Source organism: Monomorium pharaonis, chromosome 1 (assembly GCF_013373865.1).
Source record: "Monomorium pharaonis isolate MP-MQ-018 chromosome 1, ASM1337386v2, whole genome shotgun sequence".
Lineage (NCBI taxonomy): Eukaryota > Metazoa > Arthropoda > Insecta > Hymenoptera > Formicidae > Monomorium > Monomorium pharaonis.
The window spans coordinates 23425331-23452779 of record NC_050467.1 but is presented as its reverse complement, the minus strand read 5'-3'; the positions used below and the strand labels follow the sequence as shown (position 1 = coordinate 23452779).

The window sequence follows — 27449 nt, the reverse complement described above, 5'->3', positions numbered from 1 at the left end:
TTCAAAGTTAGCTTAAAATCATCGAAACATAATTTCTTATTTTGATAAGAAATCGTACGTACGAATTCTCTTGTGTCTTCTGCAAAACGCAAAGAAAATATTAGAGATATATGTAGCGACAATATATTATGCTATCATTGAAGGGAAGTTTATTTCTGTGGTTCTGCAAGTGCATTTTTCAGGATAACATTGCTGAATAGCTCTTGCATATCATTTTTCAGATGAGAACGAGAGCAATTTTTGAACTTATAAAATTAAAAATAAAATAGTGATATCTTATAATTCTTAGTAAACTTAAAATGTAGATGCTAAATGTACTAAGTTACAATGTAGCAACCAAAACGGATTATGTGTAACGAAATTAATCAAAACATCTCTCACTTTCTAATTTCGGACCTGTGTCGCAACCGAGCTCCTAAAGAGCACGTGCGTGTTTCGTAATTAGTGAAGTGTGATGGTCAAGATGTCTAATGATTGTCGTTTCGTCGAAGTTAAATTGGACCGCGCCAGGAACTGCAATGAACCCCTCAAGCGAAAATCTAACACTTTAAAGGAGAAACGAGATTATCTACATCAATTATCTCAGGACATTGATACACGCAAAATTTCAGAAGCTCTCTCTCGTGAATGAAGACGTGTGCTCACATGCATAATGAAAATGGCGAAAAATGAAGACAAATAAAAATACAATACACGTCCATCAAAATCACGAAGGACAATCGGCGTATTGTCTCTCTGGAAAGAACAAAGGGATGCACATCACTATATATGAAAACGTGTTTAATAAAACGTAGCAAAAAGAAAATTCGAAAATATGAGCCGCTGACCTTTTTATTCCTTTCATTATCATCGCGTTGGATGCAAACTCAACAAGATATGAATCACAGCAGGCGCATTATATGCAACGGAGGCTTGAACCACGCTGCTGCAAGATACGCTGCGGTCGGGATGCTCCAAGTGAGACTCGATGTAATATCAAAACGCGTTGCGAACGGCTATCCGAATGGACCACGAGCAGCCGCGAGTGACTCGTTCTTCCTCTCGCGTAACCGACCCCAGTGCGGAAAATGCTTCGCGACGCGCAATAATTAGACAGATAGTCCCGTCGAGATAAAGGTGTAACGTAACGTCAGGAGGACGCGATGGCGTCGCGGACGAGAAAGCGGTGGTGCGTGAATGGTGTTTTAGTGCGATTGACGCTGACTCTGTCGGGTTTGTGCGCGGGTCATTGTGCGAGTATCGACCTGACCACGACGATGATTATGACGAGAGCATCGCCGACGACGGCGACGACGACAACGGTAGGGACGGGAATGACGATGGCCACGACGAAGCCGGCTGGTGACCTTAGGGAGTGCGTCGGGGGTATGCAGATGGTGAGACCCAAGAAGGAGGTGAGACTGGCAGTGATCGTGCCGGGCGATCCTCGCCACGAACAGAGTCTGCAGAGAGTACTGCCAGCGGTACTGCTAGCTGTGAAATACGTCAGCTCACCCAGGGGACCTTTACCGGGATGGAACATCAAGGTGGACTTTCGTGACTCAAACTGCTCCAGCATTAAGGGGCCCTTGTACGCGTTCGAGTTCTACACCAACAAGACAGCAGGTCGCACAATACGTTTACGTCTTCCATATCTTCTTTCCTGCTTTGTCCTCCTCTCTATTTTCCTTTGTCTTCGCCTTTACTTTACTTTTCTATTTCCCTCGACTACTGTCACTCTTCACTCCCAACGTAATCGAGAGACGCAGCGCGTTCCGACAGACTACACGAGTTCGAAATTTTATATTAAAGAGTTCCAGAAGTTCTTTTGTACGTGAGATTCGATATTCTCTCGAACTGTAAAAACATAATTGTTTAAAAGATTGCACAGATGATTTTGCGCTCTTCGCACTTGATTTTGACCTGACACGGTAATCTTTAAAAATTCATAATAATTTATGCATTGAAATATTTGAAGAGATGAATAATATAAATAATATTTTAAACATGCGCTGGGATTCTCGATTACGTTCAGCAAATACTTAATGTCAAATTTGTTAAGCTTTAAATATCGAATTTTGCTAACTTTATTTGCTTTAAATGTTTTATTTAACATGTTATACTAAATATAAAGAGTTTTAAATATTTATGATACAATATATTTACCATTTTTTTTGTGTTTTTATTTAATTACGTTAATTATGAGCTACTTCTCTTAATTCATTGTAAGAGTTCTAAATATAGTAAATATTTTTAATCAATTATGCATGTATTTAAGGGATTAAGCTAAAGTTAAAAAAAATCTAATCTTTTTTGTATTTTCTAAAAGTTACATAAGATATTTTTCTATTGTTCTTATGGTTATATTTAATATTACAATTAGAAAATTTATTAGATACAACAAATAAATTTTATTTGCTTCATGTATATTTTTTCTTCGTTTTTATTATAAAAAAAAAAATGTTTCGTTATTACCACTTAAAAAAACGCTTAATCTCTTGAGTACTAGAGTAAAAATTTTGAAGATAGATTGAAGTTTAAGAATTTATGGAAAGACTGGCGCTGGTAAAGAAGTATAGCACACGACATGAACGATAAATTGTGCGTGAAGTCGGGAGGCCCATATATCAAGAAAAGTGATTCGTAAAGTTGTTTGCCGTACGTATAGCTCGTCGCGAAACATAGTCGAAACAGCTTTAAACACACAGGTGGTTACTATAAGTCGTACAACGTATATCGTGATTTTATATTATTTATCGCAAGCGTCAAACTTCCGAAATATGAATATACGATAGAAAGTTTACGTCGGTATGTGTGTGCGTCTCTAATGATTCAAGTTTTCAATAAAGCACTGCCACTTCTCGACAACCAGATATTTGTTTCGCGGACTTGTATAGTTATATTCGATACTCATTTGTGGTGATGGAAAGCGCGAAAAAACAGAAGAAAAGAGAAAAAACGGGAGAAACAGAGAAAGAAATAAGAACGTGGAAAGTGCCCTCGAACACGTAGCTCAGTTTAATTTTCAATGGAAACGTCGATAATCTCGCTCGTCTAGAGACTTTCGTTTCTACTTGCTGATTCGCTTTGAGAGCCACTTTTTCCTTTCCGATTTTAAAAAGAGGATCAAATCGACATACAAGGCAATTAATCTACCTGTTGGCCACCAACGCGATTCAAGAAGATTCCCTGTGTCAAAAGCATCCCTGGATTTGTGCAACAAACGGATTTCACCCTTATTGGACTTAAGCCGATTTTCGCATTTAAATGAAAACAAATTCAGGGGGATAACGCGGGATAAACATACGCAACGTATTGTATGCAATATATGTATGCAAAGACGGGATCTCTGCGTTATTTATGCTGAATAATATGCGTATAAAAGGAACATTTTGAAGATGAAATGAATTATATCACTTCTCAATGATTTATAGAATCTCGATAAAATATTTCAGGGTATAGCATTTATAAAAGTTTTGAAAAAGTTTTTAAATACATTGAGGTACATCCTCTCGTAGATTCCATAAAGCTTTTGAATATTTCAGAATATTCTACTACGAATATTATATCGACGATATATGAGAGAGAGAGACGATAAGAAATCTCTGGTGACTGGAAAATATATTTTCAGCGTTACAAATTATAAAAATATGTTTTGAAAATGCACGAAGAGGAGTCTGTAAATTTTTCTCTCCACGTATCAAGCAATGTTTTTTTTTTTTTGTTGTAGAAAACTGACATTTGCTATAAATCCGTGAATTTGTTATAAACTCTACGGATGAAGAATCGAATGCATTAAACGACGCGTTAATTAGACGTAAAAGTGAGAAAGCGCATCGACCTCGCGATGCATCGTCGCTGCGGATTCCGAGGATTATGTCTTAGAGCTCGCGTTATTGTACCAATTAATCAGTGACGATATTTCTCTAAGGGCCCGATGTTGTTAGGTTTTAATTGGGCCCCGTAGTTAGAGCCATGCCACTGCAGCGCGGCAGCCGCCTCGGCAGAAACGCGCCTATTTTTATGAGAGGATGACGTCAGCCTGTGTCAATTTGCAGCTGCAAACTGTCGAATGAGCCGCCAGTCGCAACAACACGACGGGAACGATGACGACGATGACGAAACGCATCTCTCGCCGGTCAGTCAACCAAAGCCGCGATTTTTTTTTCTTTTTTTTTCGTCGCAGGTCTCTCTGCCCCGCGCATCCAGACTCCGTTAAATACCGCTTTAATTCGGCTTAATTAATCCCGTCGTACCGATGGCTCGCTCTTCTCTTCGGATTAATTGACCTCGCGCCCTCCCTTGTAAGCGAATCATTTACTTTCTCAGGAGTGCGTGCGGACCGCCAATGAAAAATGTCTCATCTCCGTCCGCGGGACAAATTTACGCGTTAATGGAATAGAATACCCGCGCGATCGAAAGCAGCGGGGGAAAAATTGGGGCCGATCTTTCTCCCGGAAGAGAGCGATTCGAGCGAGAACGAGGTAATCCGTTGCTCGGAGGAGAGCAACTTTATCTGATAAATCGTCTTCGCGAACGCTTTTACGGGACCTCTATGATTACTTGCCCGCCAGCAATGAGAGAATTCATTATGAATGTTGACGAAGGGAGTGCATTTTCTACCGTTTATGTTCGATATTCGATTGATAGTCCATTACAGTTTTAATTCCATCGGCACGATACTTATCGAAGCCTAATACGATTGCACCCCCTTCTCTTTTCGCACGAAATTAATGAAAATACTTATAATTGACCTTTTTATCGATCCACAAAATTGACAGAGAATTCGTTTTGAATTTTACACGATATCAATGTTATCTACGATCTTTTTTCTTCAATTTCAATTATGAATTTTATCGAGAGGTAGACTCGAGCGAATTAATTCTCAATCCGCCGACGGAAGCTAAACTGATGAATAAATCTATTCTTATCAATTCATCTCGGCTAAATCAACTCGGAGGTATGTTTTTTCTTCGTGAATATCGCTGAAGATTTTGAAAATTGTGGAAAGAGGAAAAAGACTTTTTGCAGAAAAGAGCATTCATCTTTATTCCCTTCTCTTACTCGAGTTGGATAAACTGAGAAGTAAGTTATTAAACATACAAGACATTCGAGGCGCGCTTACTCTTCCGTAATTTTAATTCAATGTTTAATTATCGAGATCATTAAGACTGACTATAAAGTAGTCGTGACGAATAATAGCTTTCTGTGGAAGTGCCTCTAAACAAAAAGTTGACTCCAACTTATCAAAACTTCCGCCATTAACATTAAAAGTGAGGGTTCTTTGCGGCACTTTGTGATATAACAAATAGGGTACTTTAAAACCCGAGGTAATTAAATAACTGCAATATCGTTTAAACACTTTAGTGTTTATAGTTGATATACATGTAAATTTCGCATTGTAACTTTCCCTTTGTGGATTGTGTTATCTTGTCAAATAAGTTCGCTTAATTAAAAAACCGTGTCCTTATGCTATTAACAAACAATGTTAAATTAAATGGCGCGTTGTCGACTTTACATTCCAAATCTCCCGGAGCGCGAAACGACGGTAATTACGGTGATCCGTTAATGAAGAAAAAACGGTCGATTTCATCGGGCATTAATTCGCGAACTTCTCAATTGCGATGCGAAGAATTTAATCTTTTAGTCCTTCCATTTCTTGGACAGTTATCGTTAAAAGACAGGTGGGTGCAAATTTATTTTCTTCTAGACATTTCAAAGGTGGGAAAAATGTAACAGAAGTATGGAATTCCACGGATAAAAATAATTGCCGATCGACCCAGAATACATTGTAATTCATTTATATATGTGGCGAATAAAATCGCTAAGTCGCGACGTCGGCGTCGTCGGCGGGATGCAGGCTCCCGCGCTACGACATGCGATTGTAAATGATGCAAATCGGTCCATGAATACGCTACATAAAACGCCTGTTATCTGCCCACGGCGAACGATAGCGATAAAATGCTAAAATTAGTCATTCACCTGTTGATCACGTCAGCCTCGGGAATGACCAATTCCGAACTTAATGCGCTTTGAGGCGGTCCCCCACGTTCCGTTTGAACCTTCGTTTTCAAAGAAGAGACGAGAGACGGGAGTTATCTCTTCTCTTCGGCTCCAAATCGCCGCGTCCGCAGTTTGTGAGCAATTCGTTTCTATGATGAATTCACGATGATTATTCATGATACTACTTCGTCGGAACAATCCGCGCAGAATTTCTCGATAAAAAAGAGAGAGAGAGAGAGAAATTTTCGCCTGTTTCACATACAAAGAAATGGTAATAAGTGTGTGCGCAAAGATTCTGCATAGAGCATACTGTAAAAGGTACGAGAGATGCGATAAGCACACATCTTCTCTCTTCTTACGATGTTCACCGGAGCTTACCTCGCCCGCGCTGTAACAGCCGCAAAAATGGCGTCGCTTCGCCGTAAATTGCTCTCGGAAACGCATTCCTTTTTTCTCCTTTTTTTTCCCATCCTTACCTACCTATGTATTCGCCTTATAAACGGAGCTGCAGTAGAGGTCGTGGAGATCGTCGATTATCGTGAAAATAACGAGATTTCGCGTCGCTCGTCAAATCGCGGCGAAAGAAATCCCCCGCTGAATAAATCGAGGCGCGCATTCGATATTCGCCTTTTTTTTTTTCTTTCCGCAAATTAACGCGACCAGACTGACCCGCAAATTCCTTTATAAATATTCATGTCTCGACGGTGTCTCGATTAATATTGAAATCTATAAATACATGTCTATAAATATACGAAACATGATTATTCAACGTGTTACTATCACTTCTTATCTTATCTTTTTTTTTATAAAATTGCGAGTAAAACAGAAGATCCATTAGTAAAATATTCTACACTCTCAGAACCTTAATAAAATTCGCCGTATTATTACGCTACACCTACTGACACAAGTAGTGCTTGTTAATGTTAGTTAATACAAAACCGTATTATATAGTTATCGGGTTACAAGTTTCAGTACTTTGAGCACTTTTCCTTTTACGCAAAAAGAAACTCTTGCAACAGAGAGAGAGAGAGAGAGAGAGAGAGAGAGAGAGAGAGAGAGAGAGAGAGAGAGAGAGAGAGAGAGAGAGAGAGAGAGAGAGAGAACGGTTCCACCGGGCTCATCCCGCGTAAGGGTTATCCCGTGTACTTCCTTTTTTAATCAACGCGATTGCCGGTTTAAATGGGAAAAACGAGCGATTTGAACGATCAATCGACGCGGTGGTAAATGGGTCGAGGTAAAAGCGGAATGAGAAGGGGGAAAAAAGGGATGAAGTAGAAATGGTTTAATAGGCAAACTCAATGGGCGACGACGTGTATGCGTTTCCCGATGAAATTACTTCCTTGGTGTTTTATTCCACGCAGAGACGCTCTCTGTCGTCGAACGTTCCTGTGTACAGACCCGGTACACGTCCGCGTCGTTTATTAACTCGATTTGCCTTCTTTTTAAACTGCTGACGGAGAGACTTCGATTTGTATTTACAGTCGCGCGTATATCTGGCCGTGGTTTTTGCGCGACGAGACGCCGAATGCGCGCGTATACACCGAAAAATACGTGGCTTTAGTTATTTGAATACACATTGATATTCACGTATATGTTTTAAATATTTAGATCATTCTCGAAACAACAAATTTCGGATCTACCGTTCGCCATTGTTGAATCACGATATATCTCGCTTTTATTACCGTAAAACGTTACGTAAGGAGATGTATTTTCTTCCCCGGAAATGTTTGGGATTTATTCAAATGAAAGAAAAGCCCACGTTTCCCGCAAAATTTCCACTTTTGAATTTCTTAGTGTTGAATAAACGGGAGCTGTGTCTTTATGCCCCTGATTTAAATAAAATTGAATAAACGTTTTTCTTTCGCTAACATAGACAATGCGCGACTCATGAATTCTATGTTTTTTATTATATTAATAACTAAAGGATCTTTTATTCTTCTGTAATTTAAAAAGTTATTAAAACCATTAAGATTAACTCTGCTTAAATGTCATCACTTGCGACTTTTGCGGATTGTTGTGCTTCTCTCGCGAGATCGAATGACGCGACTTTCTTTTTGGTCGTATCAAAAATTTTACGCTGCAATAAACCCCTTTGGGTTTATCACACGCCCCGATGTAATTTACTGCATCGCTGAAAATAATTTTCCTGTACGTTAGGTGAATTCATGTCATTTCATTGAAGTTATTCCAGGCGTTTGTTGCGACTGCAGTCGCAATGCACTACTGTGTTTATGCGCCGCGTAGCAATAAATCCGATCTAATCGAAACAGGCAGAAGTCATTAGGCTTTCGGATTGACGCTTCGGATTGATGTCCAACTGATGATAGGTCTCAGTTTCAGAGAAGCTACAGAGGTGGCCTACTTTTTGTAATGAGATTCAAAAGCCATATAAAGAAACTTTTAATGTAAGTTTGGCTCGTAAATAATTCAATTAGTAAAATTTATAACCACTTCTTCCTTTTTGCTACAAAATACATTTCCTAGAATTCCTATTAATCAAGATGCAATTTATATTTAGATCTGTCAATATTAAATGTTTATATTAGTAGCATTACAAATTATTTAAGAAATATATGTATATTTATTAATTTTTTATATATTCCGGCTGGAATAATATTTTTCACAAAAAGTTCTTACGATTTTTTACAGATGTTTGTAGCATCGTGATTAAATCGATCAATTTAATTTGAAAATATTAATTCTAGTTTCAGTCTACGATTGCGTTTCAAATCTAATAATTCGTATGCAGAATTTAAAATATATTTAATAATCGATACTAAAATTTTCGAGCGCAATCCGCTTTGACGAGAAATGACATTTTCATAGCATGTAATTGTATTAATTACATATCAGTCTAATGTTCAATTTATCTTTTTTTTTTAACCCTACAGTTAAATATATCAATAAAGTATCGTCTGTCTGTGAAAAAATGCGTTTAAATTGTATTAAATATAGATTTATTCTAGCTATCGCGCGTGCTACTCGCCAGTCTAGTTTGTAAAATCGACCGTGGAAAAAAAATGGGAGAATATAAACAAACATTATTTACAGCTGGTTAATCATGCAAAAATAACAGCGATAATAATTCTTGGAAAATTTTTCTATTTCATGTTAAACGCGCTTATTTTCTATTTGTAAGGTACATCTCATTTTTCATCGAATTTAAAGATAAACGCGGTTTCCTCCATAATGCAAGTTCGAGTACACGTATGTAGGTCGCATCGATGAAAGTAGATGAGTTTAAAAGCAAGCAATTGAATTGTGACTGAATAAAAGTATGTAACTATGCATACGTGTACTTTCATAGCCAAGATACGTCTATTTTATTTCTGCGTTACGCAAGCAATAATCCTGACATCGCGATGTACATGACAAGCGTACTCGAGAATTCTTTTGTACCGGAAATTTTTCTCGATAAACGGCGTTCTACATTTTCGTTATTATTTGAGATCATCATGATTGCGTAAATTTTGAAAAAAAAACGTGATATTACAATAAAATAATAATATTTATATTTTAATAATTAAAGTACATTACTTTGTTTATTATTTTTTTATTGTTTTTATTCCGCTGAAAGCTGAGAAATAATTTTTTTTCAAACAGGTAATGCAGTTGTACCGTAAATAATGTTGAAAATTTTAGTGTTTTATTTTATTCATACTTTCATATTTCAATGTTATCCAAATATTTTTAAAAATTTCAAACACGAAAGAATTTATACCCCAAAAAACTGTAATTTGAAAAACGAAGAAGAGAGAAAAAAGAGAAAGAGGGGATCTTTCTTATTTTTAGAGTAATCTCTTCTAAATAAAGAGTAAAAGAATTTTTTTCAAAAAAAAAATTCTTTAAAAAATAAATTAATAACAGATATTAATTTTTATGAAACATATAAGTAAAATAAAATTATAAAGATTTACTCTATATTTATAGGAGTAATTTTTCACAAATATAAAAATATAATTTTAAAACATTGAACTTCATTGAACACATTGTTTTTCCGCCAATTAACAATTAAAAACAAAAATTATAAATATTGATCTTTAAAACGTATTTTTGAGGCAATTAAGTTAGCTTTCCGAATCACTTTTTACTACTCTATCTCATCTATTATTAAATATCACAATGTTTTAAGCACCAAACACTACAATGCAATATTACACGGCTATATTAAATTTATAATAATATATAATTGTTACAAACACCAAATAAAATGTGGTTCGTGATCTGTTAAAAAAAATGTATCTTAGTTTCAAAATATAATCTAGAAAAAAAATACATTGTTATTCATATTAAAAATGTATGTTAAAAGGATTTTCAAAATATATAATCCTCTTGTTTCGAAAGTAGTACAACTTTTCTAATATAAACAATGTTCTCGCACTAAACATATCTGATTTTATCTCTTTTTCATATTATAAAGATAGAATTTATAGTTAGAACTATTGAGTGATAATATTATTCGTCTAAATCTCTTATGCTGTACCAAGATACAAATAACAGTGAGTAAAAATACAACTACTGTTTTTGTAAGATCCTAAAGGTAACATATTTATTTTGCTCATGGGTGTGAATTCATGTTGATCGAAGCGAGCTTCCTTGTTAAGAAAGCCCATCTATATGAAGTATATAGAAAGAAAAATATTTTTATTAGTTTTGGGAGATAATGCTGTGTTTTGAATATACCTCGAAAGTAGGATGCAACTGTACACTCTCTTTCTGGTCGGTATTGGACGTATTATAAATATCTTGTACATTATGTAGATGTCCATTAGAGAGCGTGCCATTTATGTAGTACATTATGCACGCTCATCTCCATCGAATACGAAGGTCAGATTAATAAAGATAAAAAAGAATTTTTTTAATTGTACCTCATCTTGTCTTTTCTACTTAATGGAATTATTAGAAAAAAGGATTGATAAATATGGACATTAGTTTACTAAAACGCGTTTTTATTCATTCGACACATTTCATTTTTTTTCAAATGCTTTACAACTAAAATTTTTGAAATATTTTCTTTCTTCAATTGAAACAAGTCCAAATAGTAAACCGACCGAAAATTGTCCGATTTTTGTTGTGTTAGACAAAATGGTAATTTTTAAAAAATACTTGATGGAGTAGATTGGTTCGCAGTTTTAACAAATTCCTAAACGCCAAACTAAAAGAAATTCTCTTTTCTAACCAATTCAAATCTCGAGATTTCAACTAGATGCATCTAGAACTTCTTTTCACATCTGCTGAAGTTTCCCATTTCACATAAGTTTGCGAAAACTTCTATGCTAATTTCGTTTAAAATGCGACTTCGAATATGTCACATCATATATTCTCAGATATTTTCTATCTTATTTTATCTCGCCTAAGTATTAACTCGGAAATAAAGATGTAAAAACTGTATTATGAAGGAAAACAGAATGTCGCAAAAATTTAACATATAATTTTTCATCTCGATTCTAAATGTAAACACATTTGTGAATTTATTCTGCTGAAGATCGTGTATAATATCTCAATGGCATGCAGTATCGCACCGTGTATTTTTCTTGCCACCGAGTTCATCGAGACCGAAGAAACACCGTGAATCGAAACGAGGCAACCGCCACGCCCTAAAGACAGTTTAGTTTTTAATAAGAGAGTCTTGTTGCGCGTTCTCTCTCGTAGCATTTACTATTCACCGCAAGAACTTCCCTTTTCGTTCTCTTTCTCAATTTTCTTCGGAAAAAAATGAGAGCTATTTGTTGTTTAGTTTACCATATATTTTTTTCAAAGTGCATCTCTCCATTTTTACAAGGCGTTATTAGCATATTTGCTGTTTCTTTTACAGATAAAAGTAGCGAGGAAAATTTTCTCGATTCGTGAATTACAAGTACTTTTTAACACAATACAAAATTTACAACTATCTTTTTAACTATTCGTTATCTTTAATTTGCGATTGTCGTGGCATAAGGTGACAATCAGTTTCCCTTTGCGATTGTACCTTCGTAGTAAAAGTAGGTTATACTCTTGTGTAATATTATTTGTAGTACAGATAATAAGAAGCATGAATTTATGTCTGTGCTTTAGCCAGCTGAAATATACAATACCGCGTGAGTGCAAAATTATTATCCGTAATTATAGAAATGTTCTTTCATTAGTCATGAGCTATCCTAAATTGTGGTAATAATTTTAAGTATCTTTTTCATTTAAAATAGAATAAGAGTGTTTTGAAAATAAAATTCATTTTTCTTTTTTCTTCTCCGTAAATATTGAACTTTTTACATTATATATCCTTATATATCGATTTTATATACACACACAGTAGAATCAAACATGGAAGTACGGTAACTATAGCAAAACGTATATACGCGGTATCTCTCTACCAAGCTACGATGACACACAGACGAGTTAAATAAAATTTCATTCGTTGAAACATTTCGTACGTAAACAATGAAGCGATTGTTTTGTCAACGCGTTAATCCAGAGTCGCGCGAGAAAAAGGTTCATATAGCTACATCTTTTTTAAATTACGTTGCAGTCTACGTTGCACAAAAGATATATAATAACTTTGCGACCGCATTGCGGTAGCCGGCAGTAATTACAAGGTGATGATCCGTGATATTATCTCTTACTTCAACAAAAATCACGTAGACGTCGAGCAAGTAATAATGAAATTGAAGTTTTCACTAAGCTAGCGGTACGTGACGAGAATAGTCTTCATCACGAGAGCCAACGGAGCTTTCGTAGACGAAACAGATCTTCGGTTATCCCTGGTCCAAAGGATTTCTACGTGACGCATATCTACGCACTTAGGGGATAGGTAATCCTCGTATAATATAATAATAATATAACACTTGTTGCTCCATTCGAGCCTAAAAGGCGAGAAAAAATCCTACGAGGAAAAATATGTCTGTCTGTAATAGTATCGACAGCCAATGCAGAAAAACTTGCAGGAAACAGCTGAACCGGCTTTCGAGAGTATTATGAGTCACGTTTCTTTTATCTTGAAAAATAAGAATTCCCGAAATACCCGATAAAGTCCTCTATTGCTCTCTATTGCTCTTTTTCACGACTGCTAAAAGAATTAATAATTTGACGTTATATATAATAAATAAATATGATACACAAAACATGCACACGCGATTTTACATTATATTATACGCTTTTATATTTTCCACGTAAATTTTCTATTACCATTGATTCGTATCGCTATATCGGTTAATCCGCTCGTTAGGAACAGCGCGTTTTTAAACGTCGATTTAGAATTATTCATGAGTATATCCTCCCTCTCTAAATCGGTATAAATAAATCATACTCGTAAAATTCTCTTTTTACTCGTTGCACGAGCGTGTTTGCGTCGTAAAATCCACAGAATCCTCGTCTATTTGTGCAAAACTATACATCTGTATAATCTCTGCATGAAAATATTGCGGTATACCGGAATATGGCGTGCGACTGCAATAACTCATCGCCGTCGGGAATGCACTTCGTCATCTGCGGCTTAATTTTCGGCCGAATTTACGAGTCACGTTTTCACGCTCTCACATTTTTATAGCCTCGCGCGGGACGAGTTTTTATTCATTCGACGAAAGAAAACTTCCAACGGGATATGCTTCTAAAAAATGCACTCTACATTGAACAATGGTTTACACAAAAATATACTTTACTTTCGGACACTTTCTCACATCGCGGTATATATCGATAAAAAATACATACAAAGTATAACCAGCTGATATAAGCGTAGTAATAAGAGTCTTGAAAAAACTTAATCCGTAAAAAATTCCATCATTAGATGTCGTGCAATTTCATGTTAACGTTAAACCTTTTCAGAATTAAGCCTTTAATTAAATTACATGAAATCCAGTTAAAGTTAAGACAATAAATTAAAATTGATTGTGAAAAAAACCGTGTGTAAGGAAGTGAATTAAAATTACGCGAGGCGATACTATTAAAAGCGGGGTATTAAAGAAAAAAAAAAGTTACGCGGGACTTAATGCACGGATCCGTTGATGATGTGACGGAGCTTAATAAGTTTCCCACGGGACTCTTCGTATAACGTATAGTTGCCATAAACCAACTCCAACAGTAACTTCGGCAGCTCCGCCGGATAAAAGCGACCACATGCAGGACCGCGGCGACATTGGGGATGCATGCGGCGTTAATCGGACGTAACCGCTTTACGCTGGAATTTGCAACCACAATGACGCTGGGTAAACCTGACGCAGTTATTATCATATTACGTATAGCTTCGATCGATGAAGATTGAAAGCCCTAAATTGGGCGCGCCGCGGGGGATTCGTTAGACGTACGCGCGAATTAATGCGTTTTAAACGCAGAGCGCGTGTCGTTTCGGACCGATTATTCCGTGGTAATGTTTGCCTTTATGCGGCAATCGGATATCGACGCAATATCACCCGTAATTGCTAATTAGAACCGCGGCTCCATGGAGGCGCATTGCTTGCGGGTGAATGCGCGGGAACCGAGACTCGGGGATTTAGCGAGTTTCAGGTCGCGCGGCTTAGAATTCATGTAAATGAACCGAGCGCAATTGGAAGCCTGTTGCTCGTAAAAGCTGATACGCCTTAATTTCGACGGTAAACGGGACTATATACGCCGGCGTGCGTCTCTACTCCTATCTCTCGCGTTATTTATTTCGCAAACAAACGTTTATAGTAAATTTTGCAATAAATTTTGAGGTCATTTAAAAAGAGATTGCTATGTGTCCATTTTTTTTTCTCTCCGTCCGCGCGACGTTTCATACGAAGTGAATGTCTCCGCTAATTGCAACGAGCAGAACATATATTGTATAGAAAATAATGGAATTTTGATTCGCCTTTGCCACAAAATCCCATGAACAATAAGCGTTTCTTCCGCAGCGGGAGAATAACAATCTATTTAATTAGCTGACTGTTCTATTATCCTCGCGTACATGTTCACGTTGCGCGTTGCTGAGTTTGCCCTTCGCCCAACCGCGGACTCGCGATGTCGTCCCGGTCGGCGAGATTTTAATTGCATAACGTACATTCGAAAACACACATTGTATAATATAAGCGTATGTAGGTGCGTGCACACACAAGCGAGAATTCCGTGGGCTCCGCGTATGCGATGCTGACGGACGTAATAAGTATTTTTCTGAACGTTTATTTCGCGGCAACATTTCTGTTCGCGTATCGGCGATACGAAGACACATTCGATATTAATAGTCGTTAAAGGCACATCCCCCAAACAGGCAGCTACATCGACATTCCCGTAATCGGTTGCGGTCTGATCTAAGTGTACGCCAATAAACCATGTGGGCGAACACACAAAATATACCGGCTTAATTTAATTGCGTCCGTCAATCAATACGTTAATCAGCCGTGTAATTCATGAGTGTACGTCTTGCAACCGAAGTCTCCTCGACAAACAATATACTTGTTATCGACGTATCAGGTCATATGGGTGGCAGTGATAGGATTATAACGTGCGGAGCCGATATTCGAATTCATAAATTCAGATTCGTGTTATTTATTTCGTGCGCGTGGCTTTATCTTGTTACATTTTCTACGTTTTCATCGAGCGGACACTCGATTCTACATATGTACTTAAAACTGTACGCAAATGAATGGCAGGTTTATATATGTGTACCGCAACGATAAATCGCAATCAGTAGAGCTGGACTTCGGGATTACGATCGCTACTACTTATCTCAATTAAAAGCATCGAACTTTCAATAACTTTTTAGGTGATCTGTTTCATCGGTAGCAGAAGATAACAGTTCGTTTATTGGTGACAGGCGTTTAATATTAAATAATCATAAAATATTGAATTTCGTTAATCTCGGTTCTGAACGCGACGCATCCGGCTTTTCGTAATGTTTCACATTTGCAATGGGCCTTCCGACTAACTTCAACAAAAAAAAAGTGCGATAAATGAATTTCCCGAATCTTCTCCTTCCATCGCAACAGATGCTTTCCTGGGTCCCGTATGCGAATACGTGATCGCGCCCGTGGCAAGATACGCGGGTGTATGGGACATACCCGTGCTGACGGCGGGGGCGCAGGCGGAAGCGTTCCGTTTCAAGAACGATTTTCCGACGTTAACCAGGATGATGGGCTCTCATCAACTGGTGAGTGAGGCGCTCAGGCACATCCTACGCCGTTTTGGGTGGAAAATCTGCGGACTGCTGCTTCACAATTACAACAAGACGAGTAAGGACAAAAAGGGCAATTCCGAATGCTACTTCAGACTGAGCGCCGTGTTCGGCGCAATCGAATCTAAGCTCAATTACAAACCGGAGGTGAAGGCGTTCGACCAGGATACGGCCAACGCCGAGGAATACAGAGACTTGCTCATCCATATCTCGAAAACCGCACGGAGTAAGTCCGCTGGATTCACGATAATCGTTCTGTGTTCTCTTATGTTCTTCTAATTCTTCAGAAGGACAGTACTAAATAGCAATAAAAATATCAGAAATTTAAAGCCTGTGACGTATTTTAGCTTGCGAAAATGAGAGAAACGAGTTTATTATGTAATTCAAATGCATAGGCGTGAAAAGTTATAAACTAATCTATTTTAAACTGGATAAAAAAGGTTTATGTGATATCTTCTTTACTTACAAAAATGGAAATAAACTTTTCTTGTACACGTAAATTATTAAAATGTCGGTATGATCTAAAAATATATTCAATGCTATTACACATATTCTCATACACATACAAAACACGTGTATCAGAAAAGATATTCGTAAAAATATTAATATTATTTTTTGCATATTATATAATATAACAGAAAGTAAAAGAAAAAAAAATTGTGTAAAGTCCTAATAAAAAAAATTCTTCTATAAAAAATTTAAAAAATATATCACTATATATTTAATAAAATTCCTAAAATTTCTCTTCGAAATGATTTATTATTTTTCAGGCATTTTTAAAATAAATTATGCTTTATAAATTATAAAACGGTAAAAGAAATACCAGAAAAATAATTAATCATTCCAAAGAGAAATTTTAAGAATTTTATTAAATATCTAGTAATATATTTTTAAAATTTTTTACTTTTACTAATTCCGCATCCTCTATAATACATACGCAATTATTTAAGTTATAGTATACAAGTAATTAAATGTTAGGCTAAATAGTTGTGTTGTGCTTTCTACTTCGGGCAGAAACTTTACATAAATCAATCAGCTTTTATCGGAATCGACGTGGCATGTAACGTTCAGCGCTTTAACACCGCTAAAGGACGCGTTGTGAAATCGGGTTTAATAGTCCACGTACGGTGAACTTCGACACCGTCGTTTAATTGATATCGTTTACGAAGTTTGACTTTACGAGTGCGCCCCTTGCCTTTCACTCGTTGATTATGTTTAACACTTCAAACTCGTCAACGAAATTTATAAGCATTATCTGAAACATTAAATTAACAATTTCCGTTAACAACTTCAGTTCTATAGATAAGCATAAACGATGAAAGTCCGAAAAACCTTCATCAGCATTGGTTTTGAATTAAAGGATGCATCGCGTATTATTTCTCGTGTTTACGATGCGATTAATCATTCTGCAAACATTGCGAAAATCGAATATGTCACAAGGGTAATCAAACAGAGTTCTTCTCCACGTGCAATTAATTAATTTAATGTACCCGTGCAATGTTGCAACCGAGTTATTCCGACCGTAAATTCCGGGGCACTTATCGAAACGTCACGTTTCGTGGCGAGCAATTTTCTCTCATAATATCGCACAGGTGATTCGTACGAGTAAAACAGCATCTTGGAAATTCCCCCACGCTCGCTTCTCATCGTTCCCGATGCCGAATCGTTAAATCGCATTACAAAGAATTCATGGAAGATTTATCCTCAATAGAAATGAAACAAGCTGCAAAATACATCTTTTCAGTTTGATACTGTCTATATGTGTGTGGGACGTTTATAATTTCAAACGAGATAAAGCGCAAATATCGAATTTTCGACTCAAATATCGAATAACACTTAGAATTTATTAATATAAAGAGTGGAAAGAAGATTGGTTCTTCTTCTTTTTCCACGATCGAACTTATTCTATGGAGAGCGTTTAAAGTGACTAAAGCGTCTAAGTGAAATAATGGCATTTCAAGAGAGATAAATTGAGCGACTAAAAAAAATTCGTATATTTTAAAATAAATTTTATTTTTAAAACTACGAGTCTTTTTCAATCTCTTAATTTAATAAAATTAATAAAATTATTTAATAAAATTCTTGGAAAGAGAGAGAGAGAAAACCACAGGTTTTACAAAAAATAATTATTGAAAGAAAAAAAAGATGAAAAACAAAATCATATATTTATGTAATATAAGTAATATAATATGTTTTATATTTACTGTAAATTATATCTGAATTTCCAAATAAATTCGCTATTTGCAATAATAAATTCATATTTAATCCTGAATTATTATTGCTATCGTCATTGAATATGTAAATCTTCAAATTATCATCTAAATTCTAACCACGTGTCCAATTGCGAACTCTTGAACAACGTCACGAGGAATTTGTGGTCGATCGAGACGCCGACACCGATTTCCGAGAAGTCGACATTAATTTGAGAACGTGGTGAACTGCGACGTGCACCGATCTATGTTAAGTTACTAGCGAATGCCAAATCGTCACTTGATTGGAATTCTCAAAGTTCCGCTCTGTATGTGTACGTGTTTGTGTGTGTCAAAGAAGAAAAAGAATTTAAATTCTTATCAAATTTTTGTCATTACATTCTCTTAAATCCAAATGTGTAAAAAATACCTCATTTAATTTTCTATGTAAAATTAACACACTATACATACTATGTATTTAAATGTTTAACTTAACACATTTTGCTGTTATTTTTATGCAAAAAATCGCACATATAAATGAGACATTTTTTATATGCTTGCATTTGCAGTGGATTTTCGTTTCGTGAAAGAACAATGATTCAATCTCGTATTGTTTCGTCGAGTTCTCACGATTGTGCTAAAAATAATACATAAAACAATGCGATCTGATAACGGAATATTTGCTTCATGCTTAATGTAGGTTGGATATTAATCTCGATATATTGTGCAAAATCAACGTTTAGTCTTGACGTTATTTATCCAAGATACATTTCTGTTACGACTTATTGCGGAGCAAAAATATTTATTTTATGAGTATTGTGTGTTATCAGTTTCATATCAACTTCAGATAGAACATTTATCAAACGTTTTGTGCTGGCATATGCAATCGTATGCACAAATAAACAATTTTTTTTAATAAATATTGATTCACTTACATGTATTTTCAAAATATTTTATACTAAATTATTTTGTGTATGTAGTGCATAAATTATTGCAAATAATATTATATGTGGTCGTTAGAATGTGATTACAAAAATATATAAAAATATTTGAAATCTATAAAAAGAATACATATTCTATGATAATTAAATATTTTTTCTAATAAATTGTATATTAACACAAATATTCTTTTTCTTTATACAATCACGTTTTAATATTTTTTATTATACAGTTAATAAATTATTTACAATTTTATTTCATTTCTCTTTTTTCTTAAAATATTAGCAAAAAGATTTTTTTTTAATTTATAAGATATATAAGATTATATTTAAAATTAAATTTCCAAAGCGTTGTGATTTTAAAGCTTCCAACTGTAATTGTTATCGAATTTCGTCGAAAGAGGTGTTGCAAAGCAAGTGTCTGTTGTCAGTATTATCACGTTATCGTGCCAGGAAACAAAATTACACGACAAGTTTACGTTTAACTCTATTCGAACGGCTGTCTTAGGTACCATGTATCTATAGAATGGCGGAGACGAAAGACGAGCCATAAAAAGAGAAATAAGAAGATTCGATCTATGTGATAATGAGGCTATTTCCAGTATACAGACGTATAACATCGATCTATCCATTTTACTCGCATTTTACTCAGGGGCGGCTCGATCCGAGCCCGACTCGTCTTTTCATTTTATGCCTCGACTGCTTTTTACTGCCCTTCAAATTCTCAATCAACATAAGGTGTCACGCTCTCGATAGGTCAAACTGATAGTTTATCACGTTGTTCTGTACATGACTTTGAAATCGATTTTTTATTCCGACTTAACCATCGTTTAATTAAATTTCCTTGCTTGCATTAAACAATGTCCTTTAGCTATCTAGATCTATTTATCAATTCAGTGCTGAAGAGCTGAAAGAAGACAAAAGTCTTTCACGCCAAAGTCTTTTATGAGTATGCTCTCGAAATGCTTTTGCAGTTGCAACTTCTATAAAACTAAATAAGAATAGCGTATCTCGATTTACTGACAAGGAAAAACGTCTTAGAAAAATCGTCCGAGATTAAAAAAGTCCAAGATTAAAAAAGCAATGCTAAAATTAATTTTCAATGTGAGAAAGAAATAAAAATTTCTGCAGTTAACTTACACAGAAACTCTAAATATGCAAAGGTACAAAAATGCATTTAAAATTGCAGGTAAAATATTCAATTACAATTTATATTCATTACGATATTCTAATCTAATGTATATTTTTTTGTATACAATTTATTAAAGTATGATTAAAGAAGTACATTAGAATATTCGTTCAATTATTATCATTCGTAACGTCTATAATCTGCAATAATTTGCAATTTGACGTATCTTCATTCTAATGTATTCTTTAACTGTATCTACTTGAAACGCCTTAAATGGAACGGGATGAAGAAATACAGTTGGAACGCACGTAAATTCTAACTGGTGTCTTTACGTCGGCGAAATGCCGGCGCTCACATAGTAGAGTGAACTTTAGCTAACTTTATATCATATGACTCTTGCTAGTTGTCATCGTCGACGGTAGCTACGGCGGTAGACGAAGAGCATCTCTAATGAGAAACTGAGTAAGATCGAACCGTAATAACGACGACGACGTATTTTGTATCTTATTGCATCTTACCGGCGTTATGAGACAATACGTCTCGCTTTGCTCGCTTTGTTTCGAGAATAACATATTAATACGACAAAGCGCGACATTCTACAATGTCGATTTGCTGCTCCAGGTGCGCAAATAAATGGCACAAACTATATGACAATGTTACATTATTAAGGAAACAATTTCATCTTATAGCAATACATTGGAATAGAATGAATGAAATGTTGGATCGATGGATTTAGGATATATGTCACATTTCGAAGTATTTTAAAATTTCAAAATTTTATATATTATTTTATTATTTATTATATTTTATTATTTTACGTTTGAATATCTGTGATAAAATTTAAACATAATCTTAATAAATTCTTTTACTGGCTTAAATTATTTAATTTTAATTAAATTATATAATTTACTTTTTATTTTATTAATGTTTCTTTTTATACTTATTTGCAAATTTGAAAACAATAGCATTACAAATTAAAATCAAATTTCTTACATACTAATAAAACTTTAATAAATAGTCGTGTAAAAATTTATTTGGATTCATGTGCCGTGCAATTGTCGTTAAATAAAAAAAAGAATAAACTCAAAAAATCTGCAGTTTATAAAAATTCGATAACTTTTTTAATTGGTATTGTAGAACCAAACATTCCTAAAATAAAGACAATCTTCATTACGTTTAATTTTTTTATAATTAGACTTCTAAATTATTTTAAAGTTGCATCAACTATTTCTTGTGTAAAATATCTGTTAATTTATAGATATTGTTTTTTGAAATATTAATAATAAGAATTCAGATAAAATTTTGCAATTCCAACGCATCAATCACTAAATTTTATAGAATTCTTTGATGTCTCTAAAAATGTTAATGTTCCGAATTGTGTCCTGATCCAAAGTTAGTTAGAAACGTATGCGAGACTTGTACCGATTAATGGTGCATGTTTGACTTGTCGTAAAAGAGGGATTATGACTTGGCTTGGATAAACGTTTATATCTGACTCGGTTGCGGTGCAATGATACGAGCAGCCCACGGATTATTTTGTGAAAGCACATTTTGCTGAAACGTCTTGTGAGGATCAGGACGTTCGCGAAATAATTTTGCAAAATAAGTTTACTAGTTTTTTTAATGACGTATCTTATTCTTACGTGACTGCAATTTTACGCTGATTCAAAATGGAATCGAACTGTTTGTTATACAACGACTGTATTTACGAGTTTTAATTAGAGGCAACCTTATATGGAAAACATTTTTTTTTTTCGCACCACTAATTGCGTTCAACTTTTATAGCTCTCTTATTATTGTTTTATTTATTACAATTATAGTCATTTTATAACATCTAAGTAATTATATAGCTCATTAGTAAATATAATAAGTTTTTCAAGATACGTATGTGTGTATGTACAAACAGAAACATACAATGTATAACTTGATACTCGCGGTTTATGAAATTCGGCCTATGTATTCGTTGTTTATGTATGAGAGAAAGCAAAATGCTTGATGAACATCGGCGTACAGAAGATTTTCTGGATTCATACGGGATTTTATACGCCTTGTAACATGAAGACTATTTATCTATCCGCGATATCTTAAGCCCATACAAAGTTTAACTTGACAAGATGATGCGCGCTTTGATGGAGAAGACTCGCATGTAGAGGAGTCTGCGCGTCGGACAGCAATGTAGGAATAACTATGTGCAACTATGTATAACTGTGTGTCTGCGTATACTGTATTCCACTTTAAAGAGAAACGATAATCGAAATTTCCTTGTCTTCTCTTTGCCTATCTATATATATATCTCTCTCCCTGAATTCCGCGTTGAATCCGTTGGGTTTAAGCTGGATTGAGTTGGGATAAAGATATCGAAGCACAATATACGACGATTACAGATCGCTGACGTTGAGCCTTACGGTACTGTTTGTGATCTTACTGATATAATCTGATAGCGTGTTGTAATTTTGGAATTTACATAAACATATAAGTTATATTAGATGAAAGTTCACGAGTTATAATTATTGACAAATTATTACTTAATCTATATTAATTTCCATAATTATATAAAATTATATAATTGAAAAACATTTTTTATACATCGTTTTCAATCTATATAAGAAACAGAAATTATATATCGCGAAAAATTTTTTTAATTTTATCATAAAGATATAATCTCCATTTTTAGAAATATGAGTTTGAACCTATTTGAAAATAAGCCTCATAATTAAATTTTTATATAAAATAAATTTATATGAATAAAAGGTAAAAACAGTAATATTATTGCTAGCAACTAAAGTTGATGCAAGAATATCTTTCGATCGATCATCTATTGGTAAAGTTAGATCATACATTTTTAAAAATACGACACTTGCAAATACATGGCACACGTGGGACTATATTTTCACGTAAAATTAAGTGGATGCATACACTTGTAGTATCACATTCATAGCACTGCAAATGCATTTAGATCGAGCGTATATCATAAAATAATTCGATCATGATAATATTATTTATATACATCTCAATGTGTCTCCTAAGAAATTGTTTTCTTCCCCTGTTTCAGTTATAGTAATGTGCGCTAATTCAACGACCATCCGAGAAATATTGCTAGCTGCTGAGGAGCTCGGAATGGTGGACTCAGGGGAGTACGTGTTCTTTTCCATAGAGCTCTACTCAAGGTGAGTAGAGAAAACTCACAATTTTATCACTAAGAGTAATTGCGTGTGTTGGTTGTGTCGTGATGTCGTGAATAGCACGTTATTGCGGAAGTTTCGTGCGGAATAAAAAATAGTGATAAACATGCGCGCGATTATAACATAACATAATATAACATATCACGAATATTTAAATGAGACAGGAGACGCAAGATCTGTATATTAAAAAAAAAATAATTACAAGAAAAACTTAATCTTATCTAAGACAAGATTAATTGTATACATATATTAGAAATAGAACTTTCTTTGCGTGTAATACCCTTTTTAAATTCTTTTCTAGATATGCAAGATATCTCATTTAACACAGATTCCATGTATAAATATTAAAATTTTGCGTATTAGTGACGTAGCTGTAAAATGTTATTTAAGATTATAGCCTGTGGTATAAATCCGCTCACAACGCACGAAATTTGTACGAACATGGGTTGCATGTGAAAAAACTAGAACATAAACTAGGGATGCTTGTATAATGGCGCGTGTCTCGGACACTAAAGCCGGTTTTATAATTGAAACGAATGTGGAGTCATAGCCGGTACATACGGCTTGGTTTTACATAGAAGGAAAATTGGCATGAAATACGTCGCGTCTGTCTTCACGGAGTACTACTCACGGAGGGACAAATAAAAAGAAATTAAAATGGGAACTGACAACGTTGAAACCGTGTATTCATAGTAGACATAGCAAATCAAGATATACCTGTATATGTGTGCTCGTCCTACGTAGAGAAAAAAATTCGTTCTTTATTAATAAAAATTACTATGTAATTGAAGTTTAGAATGTTCTTGGAGGGAAAAAGAAAACGTTTTAATTAAAAAAAACTGTATATATACATGCATACATGTGATACATGTATATACAATAGATAGAAAATTACAAAAACTTTGCGACTTTGTGGCCGGTAAAGAGCCGCAGAAAAATCATTTTCATGTTCAAATACATGCAAACCTCTTTCATAGTTAATAAAAATATCGTCAGTATAATATTATTTAGTACATTTCGATACCTAGGAGCAACTCCAAGTAATTTCTACATGCATGAATGTAAAACAATATGTTATTTGAAACAATATATTAATATTAGTTTTCTTGTCTAACGTAATATGGTTAGAATAAAACAATTTACTTTATTTATTTCGCTTACTAAAAACTAATTTTACTATCGGAGATATTTTAGAGTTCTCTTTAACCTATTTCATCTCTTGCTACATTGTTAACGTACTTGTTTCGGGAAAATAGTTTGCTTGCTTAAATAAACTTGTGTTTACGTACCTACTATGTGTACAATTGAGAATATCAATACCATCCAGTGCGCTCGCATTCGCAAAGAGACTGCCTGACATGCAATTCACTGATGCGATCTCTTCTTTCGCGGGATAAAGCAACAGAGCTATATACCATAACTTTGAAAACGCATTCCTTAAATGTTAGAGTGAAATTTCACCGATAAGGATAAGCGTGTCGGACAGCATTAAATTTCCTGTTTGTGCAAAGTGCAGGTGTATCGTACGATCGCGCTGTTAACGAGGCCTTGAAAAGCTTCGTCCCAGGAAATTGCTAATCCCGAAACGTCGTAAACGTAAGTCGTAATGTAGTATACGTGATTCTTTGCGATCGTAAGAAACTTACGAGCACATTATCGAACGTTACTTTATCTTTTTGATGATCTTGTTTGGGTCATGTGAGCAAAAAAAAAAGAGAAACGGATCTTGGCAATCCCAAAGATACATCGCGTAAATTAAGATTGTTCCAATTACATTACAGAAGTCAATTTTGGAAAAACATTCGATATCTCGTTGCACTTCCACTTCGTTCTCTGTTTATAGCCCTTGTGTATAGCTCTTGTTAATAAAGGATATCGCGCGATTTCGGATCGAGTGGAATTTAATCCGTATCGGAAACCTCAAACCACAGCTCTTCATTTAGATTATAGTTGAGTCAGAATAGACACAGCCGTTGCATCCGTTACAAATTGTATAAACAATTAAACTGTATAAACTTTGTTAGTAACAGAGAAATTAACTATCAAGGAATAGCTTTAAGAAGAAAAAACATGGAAGCGAAAATTTTCGCACGAATTTAGCGAAATCGCGATCTCGTGAATTCTTTGCTGAAGCGAAAAACGATGAAAATCTGATTTAATGAGATTCACGTGAGATTTAAAACGAAGGACGGAAATGTAAAGTATCTCATGGCTTTTCGAGCTACGATTGGCGTTGATTTTAGTACTAATGTAATTGGAATTTTTATTCATCAGTTTTTTTCAGTTAAATTTAATTAATCTCGTACCCTTCGTATAATAGTCAGTTCAATTACAAATAACAAAAAAATACCACGTATCTTTTAAATTTACGTCCATTAGAGAACGTATCCGACAATTTTTTCTTCGGATAATCGAGTATTCCGATATCCCTGTCGTTAGATTAGAAAGTCGAAGAATTTTTAGAATGTCGAACGGAGAAAACTTCCCATGATCAACTTAAGATTGCTTTCGAACTATGCCGATTTATTCGCCTCACCTTAAGGTCAGGAAAGACGTACAAGATGCAAAAATAAAAAATAAACGAATCGTTGATGCAGAGACGCCCACGGTGACGCCGTGTTATTCTTGACGCCATCACTTTATTTAATCACGCGCCCTGCATTTGCTCCGCCGCCTGCATAAGAATTTTTTTGTTTTTCTTTTTACGTGAGAATTTTCTCACCCCTTGTAATTCGAGTGTTACACGCGTTATGTATGGTAGATGTTTGTGGCTTTTATATGTTCCAATTATAACGTAACGATCGAGTATCATAAAATGAAAGTTATGATCTCTGGTAATGGTATGAAGGCGAAAAGCTGCTCGGTCACACGGTGTAGTTAAATGATATTCACCGAAACATAAATTAATTGGGTCGCATGTGCCATTTTAATATCAACGATTTTAGGATTTTCGAGGAAAAACAAAATAAATGTTATAATGAAAATTTAATGTTTGTAATTCTGAATATGAGAAGCTATATATATAAACTCATTTCAATTAAAAACGTGTGTAGAAAGATATAAATTAAAAAAGTTTAAAAAAATTAAAAAATGCTAACGCACACTTTTCAAATACAAATGTTAAATTTAATATAAACATATTTTTAAGTGTATCTACACTTATTTACAATGCCTTTTCGTAACTTTTTCTTAACATAATTTAAACTACGAGCGAGTGGTGATCGTAGACAGTTGCTCGTCTATTCGAACGTGTAAATCTTTTTATCTCATAATAACATACGAAAATTTATAAGTAAAATATCAAGTGCATGAATGTATTTTAGCGATAATAATTCCAAGGAGCCATGGAGAGTCGAGAGCGACACCGATGATAGAAACGAAAAAGCCCGAAAGGCTTATCAGGCCTTGCTAACGGTGACAACGCGCACCCCAGACAACCAAGAGTACCAGAATTTTTCGCGCGAAGTTAAATCTTTGGCTCAAAGCAAATACAACTTCACCTTTGGTAACAGCTCGGTCTCTACCTTCGTGACGGCATTTTACGACGCCGTGCTGCTTTATGCCCTCACCCTTAAAGAGAGCCTGCAGGAGAAACCGGGTGAGGTCATCCCAGACGGCGGTAACCTAACCCGAAGAATGTGGGGAAAGAGTTTCAAGGGTAAGCTTCAGATTTTCTCGTTGCTCACATTTATAACGAAAATCATTCGCGGTAGTCAATCGGGCGCGACTTTAACGAAAATGATGTGTTAAAAAACGGATAAGTTGATCGATTGTAAAGGGATTTCTAGCGAGAAATTTTTTCAGAGTTTAGGACTTTGCTTTATCTTTAATGAAATGAAAAATCGTGTTCTGCATTATCGGTTTTTGTTGCATCAACGTTACATCGCGTCGATGGATCGTCGTTTATTATCACAATCAACAAAGCTATAA

General features: G+C 35.0%; 1 protein-coding gene across 7 annotated transcripts in view; it reads left to right on the top strand.

The window, feature by feature from the left end:
* Positions 1-27449, top strand: part of LOC105831122 (atrial natriuretic peptide receptor 1) — a 97847-nt gene that overhangs the window by 18231 nt on the left and 52167 nt on the right. For 3 of the 7 annotated variants that reach the window (XM_012671031.3, XM_036286420.1, XM_036286469.1), the window contains exons 2-5: positions 222-1605; positions 15897-16307; positions 23390-23504; positions 26843-27177. In XM_012671031.3, coding sequence (XP_012526485.1) covers positions 1143-1605; positions 15897-16307; positions 23390-23504; positions 26843-27177 — 1324 coding nt within the window. In that variant the 5' untranslated portion in view covers positions 222-1142. Of the gene's footprint in view, positions 1-200; positions 1606-15896; positions 16308-23389; positions 23505-26842; positions 27178-27449 lie in introns of all 7 variants that reach the window. The other 4 variants (XM_036286598.1, XM_036286550.1, XM_036286496.1 and 1 more) reach the window with 3 other exon arrangements.